At 72.5% G+C, this 13,510-nt stretch overlaps 1 protein-coding gene across 1 annotated transcript; it reads right to left on the bottom strand.

The window, feature by feature from the left end:
* Positions 1-1,884: 1,884 nt before the first annotated feature.
* On the bottom strand, positions 1,885-9,364 carry HPX (hemopexin). Its single transcript, XM_064505347.1, is given in 11 exon segments — positions 1,885-2,036; positions 2,039-2,224; positions 2,298-2,442; positions 3,715-3,845; positions 4,727-4,843; positions 5,840-6,052; positions 6,177-6,330; positions 7,270-7,418; positions 8,132-8,212; positions 9,036-9,106; positions 9,212-9,364. Coding segments are annotated over 11 exon segments (1,350 nt in total). The 5' UTR covers positions 9,277-9,364; the 3' UTR covers positions 1,885-1,998.
* Between the last annotated feature and the right edge of the window lie 4,146 nt (positions 9,365-13,510).

The following is a 13,510-nucleotide window of genomic DNA, read 5'->3' on the forward strand; positions in this document are numbered from 1 at the left end:
AGCACAGCACGGCACAGCGTGGCACCGAAGGGTACAGTGTGTGACAGTGCGGCACAGCACAGCACAGCACAGCACGGTACAGCGTGGCACTGAAGGGTACAGTGTGTGACAGTGCGGCACAGCACAGCACAGCACAGCACGGCACAGCGTGGCACTGAAGGGTACAGTGTGTGACAGTGCGGCACAGCACAGCACAGCACAGCACGGTACAGCGTGGCACTGAAGGGTACAGTGTGTGACAGTGCGGCACAGCACAGCACAGCACAGCACGGCACAGCGTGGCACTGAAGGGTACAGTGTGTGACAGTGCGGCACAGCACAGCACGGCACAGCACGGCACAGCGTGGCACTGAAGGGTACAGTGTGTGACAGTGCGGCACAGCACAGCACAGCACAGCACGGCACAGCGTGGCACTGAAGGGTACAGTGTGTGACAGTGCGTAACAGTACAGCACGGCACAGAACACGGTGCAGCACACGGCGGTACAGGCCAGCGCAGCCCGGGAGGGTGTAGCGCGGTGCGGGGCAGGACGGCCTGGCACGATGCCCGGCGGAGCGGAGCAGCACGGCGTCATGCAGCGTGGTGTGGCACGGCGTGGCCGGGGAAACGCAGTACGGCAAGGCGCAGTGCGACGTATTATGGCACAGCGCGGCACGGCACAGCGCGGCACGGCACATGGCGGTACAGCGCGGTACGGCCCGTTGCGGTATGGCACAACGCGTATGGCACGACATGGGCCGGTGTCTGCAGCGTGGCACAGTACAGCCCAGCACAGCCCAGCGAGGCCAGGACACGCCTGCACCCGCTGGGGTCCTGCCCCACTGCCCCTGCCGGGTACCTGCACCCGCTGGGGTCCTGCCCCACTGCCCCCCTCCAGGTACCTGCACCCGCTGGGGTCCTGCCCCACTGCCCCCGCCGGGTACCTGCACCCGCTGGGGTCCTGCCCCACTGCCCCCACCGGGTACCTGCACCCGCTGGGGTCCTGCCCCACTGCCCCTGCAGGTACCTGCACCCGCTGGGGTCCTGCCCCACTGCACCCACCGGGTACCTGCACCTGCTGGGGTCCTGCCCCACTGCCCCCGCCGGGTACCTGCACCTGCTGGGGTCCTGCCCCACTGCCCCCACCGGGTACCTGCACCCGCTGGGGTCCTGCCCCACTGCCCCCACCAGGTACCTGCACCTGCTGGGGTCCTGCCCCACTGCCCCCACCAGGTACCTGCACCCGCTGGGGTCCTGCCCCACTGCCCCCACTGGGTACCTGCACCCGCTGGGGTCCTGCCCCACTGCCCCCCGCTGGGTACCTGCACCCGCTGGGGTCCTGCCCCACTGCCCCCACTGGGTACCTGCACCCTCTGAGTGGCAGGGCCGGGGGCACCGGCCTGTGCAGGGCAGGGAGGTGCAGTGTAACTGCAGTGTAGGTGTGACACAGGGCCGTGCAGTGCGAGGCCGTGCAGGGCGGATGCAGTGGCGGTGCAGTGCAGGCGCAGCCCTGGGGCCGTGCAGGGCGGATGCAGTGCAGGTGCAGTGCAGGCGCAGCCCTGGGGCCGTGCAGGGCGGATGCAGTGCAGGCGCAGGGCGGGTGCAGCCCTGGGGCCGTGCAGGGTGGATGCAGTGCAGGTGCAGTGCAGGCGCAGTCCTAGGGCCGTGCAGGGCGGATGCAGTGGCGGTGCAGTGCAGGCGCAGCCCTGGGGCCGTGCAGGGTGGATGCAGTGGAAGTGCAGTGCAGGCGCAGCGGCTGCTGGATGCAGACACGTCACCACGCGAGGACGCGGCGGTGGCCGTGCCGGGGCCGTCCAGCCCAGCCCGGGTGCCACGGGGCAGCCGCATCCCAGCTGCGCTGCCCCCCACCCCGACACCCCCCCGGACAGAGCAGGCTGGGGGGCTCGGGGGTCCCGCCGGCTTTATTGGCTGCGCAGACGCAGGCAGGCCGGGCCCGGAGTTGCTCCTCAGCTCCCGGCAGGCCGCGGCGGGGCTCGGGCGCCCGGGGGCATCGCCCGTCACTGGGGGCAGTGGAAGAAGTCGGTGCTGACGTTGCGGGGGGGGCGGGCTGGGTGGCCCCCAGCAGCTCCTCCACGCCCTGGTACTTGTGGTAGTTGGGGCCGCAGAAGAGGAAGAGGCCGTCGGCGGTGCACAGGGCCCCGTCCACGTGCGCGTGGGGCAGCGGCACCGCCGCCTCCGCCCGCCGCGGCGTCTCCAGCAGGTTCACCAGCCGCAGGCTGTTCCCTGCCGGAGCAGCCGCCCGTCAGCGCGTCCCGGGCGCGGGAAGGGGCCCAGGCGTCCGGCGCCCGCTGCCCACCTGAGATGACGTAGAGCTTCTCGGAGCGAGGGCAGGTGAAGGCGGCGTCGGCGCTGGTGACGCCCAGCTCGTCGAGCAGCGCCCGCGGGTACCCCTCCACCCGCCTGTAGCCCTGGTCCGAGCGGTAGATGGAGACCTGGGAGCCCTGCGCAGCGCCCAGGCGAGAGGCCGTGAGACGGGGCCGCGAGGACCCACGCGGGACGGCCGGGGACGCGCGCGGGGCTGGCGGGGCGATGTCCCTGAAGGCGATGTCCCCAAGCTGCCCGTGTCTCCAGGAGACATCCCCAAGCTGTCCCTCCCGGTCCCCAGGGGCGATGCCCCTGAGCTGCCCTGGTCTCTGAAGGTGACGTCCCCGAGCTGCCCCTTGTCTTGGGGCTGACATCCTCCAGCTCCCCTGGTGCCAGGGTTTGATGTCCCCAAGCTGCCCCGGTTCCTAAGGTGATGGCCTCAAGCTGCCCTGCGTCTCGGGGTGACGTCTCCAAGCTCCTCCCGTCCCAGACGGTGACATCCCCGAGCTGCCCCATGTCTCCAGAGTGACATCCCCAAGCTGCCCTGCTCCCCAAGGGTGACATCCCCGAGCTGCCCCATGTCTCAGGAGTGACGTCCCCAAGCTGCCCCGCTCCCCAAGGGTGACGTCCCCAAGCTGCCCCGCTCCCCAAGGGTGACATCCCCAAGCTGCCCCATGTCTCTGGGGTGACATCCCCGAGCTGCCCCGCTCCCCAAGGGTGACGTCCCCGAGCTGCCCCATGTCTCCGGGGTGATGTCCCCAAGCTGCCCCGCTCCCCAAGGGTGACGTCCCCGAGCTGCCCCATGTCTCTGGGGTGACATCCCCGAGCTGCCCCGCTCCCCAAGGGTGACGTCCCCGAGCTGCCCCGTGTCTCAGGGGTGATGTCCCCAAGCTGCCCCGCTCCCCAAGGGTGACATCCCCGAGCTGCCCCGCTCCCCAAGGGTGACGTCCCCAAGCTGCCCCGCTCCCCAAGGGTGACATCCCCGAGCTGCCCCGTGTCTCCGGGGTGATGTCCCCAAGCTGCCCTGCTCCCCAAGGGTGACATCCCCAAGCTGCCCCATGTCTCGGGGGTGATGTCCCCAAGCTGCCCTGCTCCCCAAGGGTGACATCCCCAAGCTGCCCCATGTCTCAGGGGTGACGTCCCCAAGCTGCCCCATGTCTCAGGGGTGATGTCCCCAAGCTGCCCCGCTCCCCAAGGGTGACGTCCCCGAGCTGCCCCATGTCTCGGGGGTGATGTCCCCAAGCTGCCCCGCTCCCCAAGGGTGACGTCCCCGAGCTGCCCCGTGCCTCGGGGCAAGGCTGGCACAGGCCCCCCCGGTGCCAGCCGGTGATGGACGGGGTCGGCCAGGACCTGGCAGAGGCTCGGGGGGGGGGCAGGGTCCCCGGCCCCCCCGCCGCCCCCCCGCAGACCTGTATCAGGTACATGCTGTTGCCCCAGGCGAAGGCGGCGTCCACCTCTCCGTGCAGCTGGGGCCAGGCGTGCTCCAGGGGCCAGGCGTGCCAGCCGTCCCGCCCCGAGTCCGCCCGCAGGTACTGCCCGCCTGCGGGGGGGGGCCTCAGTGCTGCGCCCCCACCCACGGCACGGCCCCCACCCACGGCCCGGCCCGGCCCCGCAGCCCCCAGCCCCACGGCGCCGAACGTCAGCGCCCCATGGCACTGCCCGGACCCCCTGCTCCCAGCCCCACGGCACCATGCACTCCAGGGCCCCACAGCACTGCCCAGCCCCACCGCTCCCAGCCCCACGGCACCGCACATCAGTGCCCCACAGCAGTGCCCAGCTCCACAGCCCCACGGCACCACGAATCAGCGCCCCACGGCACTGCCCAGCCCACAGCTCCCAGCCCCACGGTGCCATGAATCAGCGCCCCACGGCACTGCCCGGGCCCACCGCTCCCAGCCCCACGGCACCGTGCATCAGCGCCCTACAGCACTGCCCGGACCCACTGCTCCCGGACCCACAGCGCCGTGCATCAGGGCCCCACAGCACTGCCCGGACCCACAGCACTGCCCAGACCCACTGCTCCCAGCCCCATGGCGCCGTGCATCAGCACCCCACAGCACTGCCCAGCACCCCAGCCCCCAGGCCCAGCCCCACAGCACAGCACGAGCAGGGCCCCATGGCACCACCTGGCCCCCCCAGCCCCCCAGCCCGGCACACCAGGACCAGGCCCACAGAGCCCAGCCTCAGAGCACCGTGCACCCCAGCCTGGCCCCATGGCACTGCCCAGCCCCACAGGCCCCAGCCCCACGGCGCCGCGCATTCCAGGGCCCCACAGCACTGCCCAGCCCCATGGCACTGCCCCCCAGTCCCCAGCCCCAGAGCACTGCCTGCAGGCACTGAGCTGCCCCATAGCCCCCCGCCCCTCAGCCCCATGGCAGTGCCCGGCCCCAGCCCCCCCGCTGCCCCACGGCCGCCCCTCACCGCGGAAGGCGTAGATGCGGCCGGAGTCGTCGGAGACGAAGGCGTCGAAGGGCAGCTCGCTGCAGCGGTTGCCGGCAGCCGCCCGCGACTCATTCCCGGGGCCGGTGTAGCCGTGGCCTGCCGGGGGGCCGCAGCGCTGGGGGCCAGGGGTGCGGGGGGACCGGCCCGGCCGGGGGGCAGGGGTGCGGGGGGTCCGGCCCGGCTGGGGCCCTGGGGGCCAGGCCCGTGGGGACGGCCAGGGGCTGGAGGGGTCGGACCCCAGGGCAGCCGGCCGGGTCCGTGCTGCAGGGCCAGGGTCCCCGGGGCCGCCGTGGGGCTGGGAGCCCCGGCACGGGGGGCTGAGGGCCCTGTGGGATGGGACCCCCGGGTGCAGGTCCCCATGGCGAATCCCTTGGAGGGGTCCTCGGGGCGGGGGTCTGGGGCAGATTCCCCGGGACGGGTCCCCAGGGTGCCGGTCCCAGGGATGTGGGTCCCCAGACGGGTCCCCAGGATGTGGGTCCCCGGGATGTGGGTCTCTGAGATGGGTCCCCAGGGTGCAGGTCCCCGGGATGTGGGTCCCCAGGATGTGGGTCTCTGAGATGGGTCCCCAGAGTGCAGGTGCCAGGGATGTGGGTCCCCAGACAGGTGCCAGGGATGTGGGTCCCCAGGATGTGGGTCCCTGGAGGTGTCCCCAGGGTGCCAGTCCCAGGGATGTGGGTCCCTGGAGGGGTCCCCAGGATGTGGGTCCTGAGGATGTGGGTCTTTGGGAAGGGTCCCCAGGATGTGGGTCCCCGGGATGTGGGTCCCCAGACGGGTCCCCAGGGTGCCGGTCCCGGGGATGTGGGTCCTTGGAGGTGTCACCAGGATGTGGGTCCCCGGAGGGGTCCCCAGGGTGCCGGTCCCAGGGATGTGGGTCCCCAGACGGGTCCCCAGGATGTGGGTCCCCAGGATGTGGGTCCCTGGAGGGGTCCCCAGGGTGCCGGTCCCAGGGATGTGGGTCCCCAGATGGGTCCCCAGGATATGGGTCCCTGGGATGTGGGTCCCTGGAGGGGTCCCCAGGATGTGGGTCCCCGGGATGTGGGTCCCTGGAGGGGTCCCCAGGGTGCCGGTCCCGGGAGGGCGCCCAGCCCTCACCTCGGCCGGGGCAGGGTACGAAGTAGTCGCGGAGGTCGCGGGGGTAGCCGGGGGGCACCTCGCCGGTGACGGGGTCGAAGCGCCGGAAGCCGGTGCCCTGGAAGCAGTAGTATCGCTCCAGCCAGCGCAGGGCGGCGGCGCAGGGCCCCACGGCCGGCCACGCTCGCCGCTTGGCCACCCGCAGCTCCAGGTCGAAGGCGAACGCCGCGTCCCCTGCACGCGCGGGGGCACGGCATGGTGCGGCACGGCACGGCACGGCACGGCGCGGCGCGGCACCCTGCCACGGCGTCCCCTGCGCCACCGCGCCCAGCTGCGCCCGGCCCCCCGCGCGGCTCACCCTTGAAGAAGAGGAGGCTCTCGCCGCCGCACTCCTCGGGGTGGCACTCCACGGCGGCGTCCAGCCCCCCGGGGATGCCCGGGAACTCGTCGCCCACCCGGCGCGGGAAGCCGGCCCGCAGCTGCCCCCCGGCGTAGGCCCAGACCTGCTCGCCCTGCAAGGCGCCCCGCGGCGTCAGAGCCCCGGCGGCCACCCGTGGGGCACAGCGCCGTGGGGACAGGCCCCCGGGGACGGCCCCCGGGGACGACCCCACTGGGACCAGCCCCATTGGGACAACTCCACTGGGACCAGCCCCACAGGGACCAGCCCCATGGGGACGACCTCACGGGGACCAGCCGCACTGGGACAGCCCCTTGGGGACGACCCCACTGGGACCAGCCCCTTGGGGACAACCCCACTGGGGACGACCCCACGGGGACTACCCCACTGGGACCAGCCCCACTGGGACCAGCCCCCTGGGGACGACCCCACTGGGACCAGCCCCACTGGGACCAGCTCCTGGGGACGACCCCACTGGGACCAGCCCCTTGGGGACAACTCCACTGGGACCAGCCCCATGGGGACGACCCCACTGGGACCAGCCCCACCAGATGACCCACCTAGGTCAGCCCCCCAGGACCAGCCCCACCAGACCAACCACCTAGGCCGGACCCATGGGGCCAGCTCCACAGGGGCCAGCCCCACACAGACCCACAGGGTGACCAGGACCACCCAGGCCAGACCCACAGGACCACCCAGGCCAGACCCACAGGATCAGCTCCTCGAAGACCAGCCCCAGACCGACCCACAGGGCAACCCCACAGGACAAGACCACCCAGGCCAGACCCACTGGGACCACCCAGGCCAGACCCACAGGACCACCCAGGCCAGACCCATGGGGCCAGCTCCACAGGGGCCAGCCCCACACAGACCCACAGGGTGACCCCATAGGACAAGACCACCCTGGCCAGACCCACAGGACCAGGACCCTGGGACCACCCGTCCCATCCAGCCCCCGGGACCGGCCCCCCCTGCGCCAGCCCCACGGAGCAGCCCGGGGCCCAGGGGCCGCCGTGGGGCAGCCCCCCCCCCCCCGCCCGTGGGGCGGCCGTGCCTGGAAGAGGTAGAGGCTGTCGTGCTCCTGGGGGTGCTGCCGGCGGTGGATGCGCAGCGCCGCCTCCACGGGGCCCCCCAGCTCCGGCCAGGCCGCGGCCAGGGGCCGACGCCGCAGGCCCCCCCGGGACCGCTCCCACACCTCCTCTCCTGCGGGGCGGGGGGCTGACCCACGGCGCCCGGCCCCACCGCCCCTCCCCGAGCGGCCTCCCTCTGCCCCACGGTGCCTGGCCCCACCGTCCCTCCCCGAGCGGCCTCCCACCGCCCCACAGCGCCCGGCCCCACCGTCCCTCCCCGAGCGGCCTCCCACTGCCCCATGGTCCCCCCGCACACCTGCCCCACAGCCTCCCCCCGTCTCTGCCTGCCCCACAGCCCCCTGCCTGCCCCACAGCCCCCCTCGCACACCTGCCCCACAGCCTCCCCACCCCACTGTCCCTGCCTGCCCCACAGCCCCCTCGCACACCTGCCCCACAGCCTCCCCACCCCACTGTCCCTGCCTGCCCCACAGCCCCCCCACCCCACTGTCCCTGCCTGCCCCACAGCCCCCCCTGCACCCTGCCTGCCCCCAGCCCCCCACCCGCCTGTCTCTGCCTGCCCCATGGCCCCCTGCCCCAGGCTGCCCCACAGCCTCCCCCCCATGCACCCTGCCTGCCCCCCACTCCTCTGCCCCCCACTGCCCCACCTGCCCCCAGCCCCCCCCCATGCCCAGCCTGCCCCACTGCCCCTGCTTGGCCCCGGCCCCCACTTGCCCCCAGGACCCCAGCTCTGACCCACTCCCCATTTACCCACCCTGCCCCATTTCCCCCAGCCCCCATTTCCCCCATCTCCCCCCATCTCCCCCCATCTCCCCCCCCCCGCCCCACCTCGGAAGAGCAGCATGGTGCCGTTGGCGCTGAGCGTCACCGCGTCGAAGCCGCCGTCGTCCCCGCACAGCTCCGACAGCTCTGCCGCCACGGGGTGAGTGCCACGGGGGCTGCCCCACGGCGCCCACAGTGCCCCACGGCACCCCACGGCGCCCACAGTGCCCCATGGCGCCCCACGGTGCCCCACACCATCCACAGTGCCCCACAGCGCCCCACCGTGCTCCATAGCACCCGCAGTGCCCCAGGGCGCCCCACGGCGCCCCACGGCACCCACAGTGCCCCACGGCACCCACAGGGCCCCATGGCGCCCCACGGCACCCACAGTGCCCCACGGTGCCCCACACCACCCACAGGGCCCCACGGCGCCCCACGGTGCTCCACAGCACCCACAGTGCCCCATGGTGCCCCACGGTGCTCCATAGCACCTGCAGCACCCCACGGTGCCCCACAGCACCCACAGTGCCCCATGGTGCCCCACACCACGCACAGTGCCCCACGGCACCCCACGGTGCTCCCTAGCACCCACAGTGCCCCACAGCGCCCCATGCCACCCACAGCACCCCACAGTGCCCCACGCCACCCACAATGCCCCATGGCACCCCACAGTGCTCCACACCACCCACAGTGCCTCATGGTGCCCCACAGCACCCACGGTGCCCCACGGCATCCCACAGTGCCCCATAGTGCCCCACAGCACCCCATGCCACCCACAGCACCCCACAGTGCCCCACGGCCCCCCACACCACCCACAGTGCCCCATGGCACCCCATGGCACTCACAGCACCCCCACGATGCCCCATGGCACCCCACAGCTCCCCACAGCATGCACACACCTGGGAGCCCCACACCCCCGTCTGTGCCCCACACCCCTGTGCCCCCCTTTCCCCCCCCCGCGTGCACTCACCAGTGTCATTGCCGGGGGGCTCAGCTCCGTGGGAGGGCCCCATTCCCCCTGCCCCATGTTTCTCATGGGTCCTGGGGACAGGCAGCACTGGGGGTCACCGTGGGGCAGGGCACGCGCCCCACACCAGCATACAGCCCCCCGCCCCACAGCCCCCCCCCAGCCTGCCCCACACTCACAGGGGCCGGGCGCAGCCCAGGGCCAGGGCCCAGGCGAGGCAGAGGGCAGCCGTGGGGCCGTGCATGGCGGGGCTGGGGCTGGGGGTCCCGCCGCTGGCAGCCCTATATGGGGCAGAGCGGCCCTTGCACAACCTGCCCGGCCGCCTTGCTCAACCCGCGCCGCCCCACAACCTTTGCCCGCCCCGCGGCGGGGGGGGGGGGGGGGGGGGGGGGGGGCACATGGGGACAGGGCACGGCACGGGGTCAGCCCAGCCCCACGCTGGCCCTCGGCAAGCGGGACCCCCACGTCGGCCCCAGCCCCACACCTGAGCCCCGGCCCACCCCCCACACCCACCCCCAAGGGGCAGGGACGGGGATGGGGGTCAGACCCCCATGGGGCAAGCCTGGGTCTCGCACCGTGCCGTGTGGGGCGCCCAGGGCGGGGGGCAGCAGGCCCAGGCTGGCACCAGCCCAGCCCCTTCCCGGCACGGCCCCCCCGGCCAGCCCCACTGCTGGGAAGGGCCTTGGCTTGGCCCCACGGCACCTGTTTGCTCTGGCCACCGGCCCTGCCAGGGCAGGGACAGGGACGGGGACGGGGACGGGGACGGGGACAGGAATGGGCACCCAGCCCTGCTGGAGCTGCCCCATGGATTGCATGCCCCGGGGACGGGGTGGGTGCACCCCCCATATGGGGGGCACGTCCCGTGGGGGGGGAACAGGCCCCCCCCCACGTGTAGGGCACGTCCGGCGCTCGGGGAGTTTCGTGCTCGCCGTGGGTCCGGCGGAGCCCTCGGCCGGCCGGAGCACGGGGGGGGGGGTCTGGCAGCCTGTGCCGGCGGCGGGGCTTCCCCAGGCGCGGGGGTCCGTGCCGTGCCCACCCCGGGGTGCCCGCGGGAACGGCCGTTTCGTTCCCAGCCCGGGGATCGGCGGGGCCAAGGCTGGTGTCGTCGCCCTGCCCGCCCCGCTCCTGAGCGCCGGCCCCAGCCCCAGCCGAGCAGGGGAGCGGCCGCCGGTCCCGCCGGGAGGAAAACGGCCCCCGGGTGGGTTTGGGGCAGTCTTAACGGCAAAAACGTCTGTGGCTCATCGAAAACGAGCATCGCACGTTAACCGATTCGACTGTGTCAGGTGGGGCGATGGAGCGATAGCCCGGTATGGTTTCGGCTCGTCACCGCACCCGAGCTTAATGACCAGGACGGCAACCAGCGGCGCGAGCACCCCTGCTCTCTCCACAGCTGCTGGCACTTTGCATCCGTACAGAAAACAAGTTTCTTTGGCTCCGCTGGAGAAGAGCTCGTGCGGGTGACGGGTGACGCTGGCCCTGCTCGGCGCGGCCCGTCCAAGCCCACGCCGAGGGGGCGGGCGGCAGCAGCAGCGAGGTGCTCACCGTTGCCCCACCTGGCACGAGTCGCGTCTCCTGCAGCCCTGCGAGCTTGGACCGGCCGCTCCCCTTCCCGCGGGGGGAGAGGGACGCGCGCGCTCGGTGGGACCCCCCCGCGGGAGACGCACCGCACGCCGCGTCCCGCAGATGCCGAAGTCGGTAGCGCCGGGTTGGGCGCATCGGGCCGTAAACTGGGCCTTCAGCCACCCTCCGGCACGCTCGGCCGTGCCGTCGCCCTGCCACGTTCCCGGCAGCCCTGTGCCCGGCCGGAGGTGCGGGAACGGGACCTGCCGCCCTCGTGTCCACGTGCAAACGCCGCGGCCCCCTGCTCCACCCCGGCACGGCCCTGCCTGCCCGGCCGCCCTCGCTGCGCAGCTTCGTCACGAGGGTCGTCAGCAGCCGAGGGCCCGTTCTCGGTGCGTATTGCCCGTGTGCCAGCGCCCGTGGCTGCAGCCAGCAGCGAGCCCCTCGTCCCGGCTCGCCCGTCCCCGCTGGTGTCTGTCAATGTCTCGGTGCTCGTTCACACGACCCGCGGCTCGACTCCGGGCTTTCTCTTGGGCTCGCTCCTCTAAGTGCCCCCGCTTTCTTCCCCACGCTTCCCTTTCCCCGGCCACGTGGCGGGGTGGGCCGCATCCGACGGGCTGCATCCGACACCCGCCTCTGCGCAGCAGGACGCGTGGCTGGGCCGGGGGGGGGGGGGGACCCTCCCGAAGCCCCCGCAGCAGGGGAACGGGGTGCGAACCGCAATGTCCGTGTCGTCTCCGGTGGGGCCCTCCGTGTCCAGCAGCGCTGGATAAACGGAGTAACCCTTGCTCAGGGAGCGAGCACCGGGCCACGGCCCCCCCTCTCCGTTCAGGACCCCGAAGGGAAGGGGAATAGGGGGTGACCCGCTGGGGGCCCTTGCCACAGTCTCCACTGGTATCTCGCATCGCTAATCCCCAAACGTAACTTGTAGGGCTGAGCTGGAAAGCCCAGACCCACAGCTTGATAGCGCTGAACTGGGCGAATCAGGACTAAGGGCTTCTTCGTGCTCCGCCCCAGCTCCGTTCGTTTCTTTAAGAAGTTGTACAGTGGTCCGGCAACTGGGCGAAAGCTTGCAGCATGGAACGTGTTTTCCCCAGAACCCCAGTGTCCCTAACACTTGCTTTAATTCTTTGGCACGGGAGGGGGGCAGAAGATTTTCTAAGGGGGTAAGGACGTCCGGAGGAACCATGCTCCAGATGCCCCGGCAGATGACCCCCCCCCCCCAGCATCACATTTCCTTACTCGGTCCTTACCACCTCTCGGGGGGGGATACCCACTCCCAGGACGAGGAAAGGGCTCGCGATGGTCCATTACACGGGCCACCGCCGCCGCTTTGGCGTTGGCCGGGACAAGGCTGTCATCTCTGCACCGTGACCACGTCACCGCCGGCGGCCGGGAGACCCTTCCTGGTTGCTTGGCAGGGCAGTAGGAGCTGCGGTCGGGGAGGCTGGAGCCCCCGGGGAGCTGCACGGGGCCCCTCTCTGTCCACCCTCGGGGCCGGCGGACTTCTGGGTGGCCGCGAGGGCCAGCTCCCCCAGGGAGGTGCCTTGTCAGGACTGTCACCCTCCCCTCACCTTCACCCCACCCTGTCCAGCTCCTGGGACGGCGCGGACCTTCCCAAGTCCCATCCAGGTCTTGGGATGGCAGGGACCAGCCCGGTCCTATCCAGCTCCTGGGACGGTGTGGACCATCCTGGTCCCATCCAGGTCTTGGGATGGCACGGACCAGCCCGGTCCCATCCAGCTCCTGGGACGGTGTGGACCATCCTGGTCCCATCCAGCTCCTGGGACGGCGCGGACCAGCCCCGGTCCGGGGTGCCCTGTCCCAGCACGGGCCAGGCTGTGCAGCGATGGGGCTGGGGCATTCCCAGGGACTTGGCCCCCCCGGTGCAGTGCCGGGCAGCCCCCCGCCCCTCCAGGGACCGGAGGGATGCGAGGGGAAGGTGCCGCGGCTGCTGCTGCCCTGCGGCCCTTTGCCAGCGGCTCTGCTCCTCGTTTCCCCGGGATCCGCTGCCGGAGCAGGCGCCGAGCCCCGCCGAGCCAGCACCGTCCCGGCTGCATCCCGCACCGGGCGGGATGCGACCCGGCTGCACCGCTGCCCAGCTCCGGGCAACGCCGGCTGCAGCCCCTGGGGAGGGTTTGGCCACGGTGTCCCGGCCGGCTCGCGCAGCCGTCTGCCGTGACGGGCCGTGACGGGCCGGGCTGGGCCACGCGGTGCTGGGCTGGGCTGGGCTGGGCTGGGCTGGGCTGGGCCGGGCTGGGCCCTGCACACGATGCCCCGCAGCTCCAAGCAGTGCTTGGCGCAGCGGCATGACCGGAGCCCTCCCTGCGCACGGCCGCCGCAGACAGTCCCGCTGCAGCCCCGGGCTGGGACACGCGGGAGAGCCGCCAGAGCCCCCCCGCCGCGTGGAGCTGGGGGCCGGGGGGCTGCACCGTCACCTGGGACGCGTGCGGTGCCCGGCCCCGGGCAGCCATGGTGCGCCCGGGCTCTCTGGGGTGCTGGGGACCAGCGTCATCCCCGGGTTCAGCAATATGTCGGGGCTCAGCATTGTGCCCAGGCTCGGCGTCATGCCCAGGCTCGGCGTCGTGCCCAGCCTCAGCATCGTGCCCAGGCTCAGCGTCATGCCAGGGCTCAGCATCATGCCCAGGCTCAGCACTGTGCCCAGGCTCAGCATCATGCCAGGGCTCAGCACCGTGCCCAGGCTCAGCACCGTGCCCAGGCTCATCATCATGCCAGGGCTCAGCATCATGCCCAGGCTCAGCACCATGCCCAGGCTCAGCATCATGCCAGGGCTCATCATCGTGCCCAGGCTCAGCACCGTGCCCAGGCTCAGCATCGTGCCCAGGCTCAGCACCGTGCCCAGGCTCAGCGTCATGTCAGGGCTCAGCATCGTGCCCAGGCTCAGCACCATGCCCAGG

Source organism: Dromaius novaehollandiae, chromosome 1 (assembly GCF_036370855.1).
Source record: "Dromaius novaehollandiae isolate bDroNov1 chromosome 1, bDroNov1.hap1, whole genome shotgun sequence".
In the NCBI taxonomy this organism is placed as follows: Eukaryota; Metazoa; Chordata; class Aves; order Casuariiformes; family Dromaiidae; genus Dromaius; species Dromaius novaehollandiae.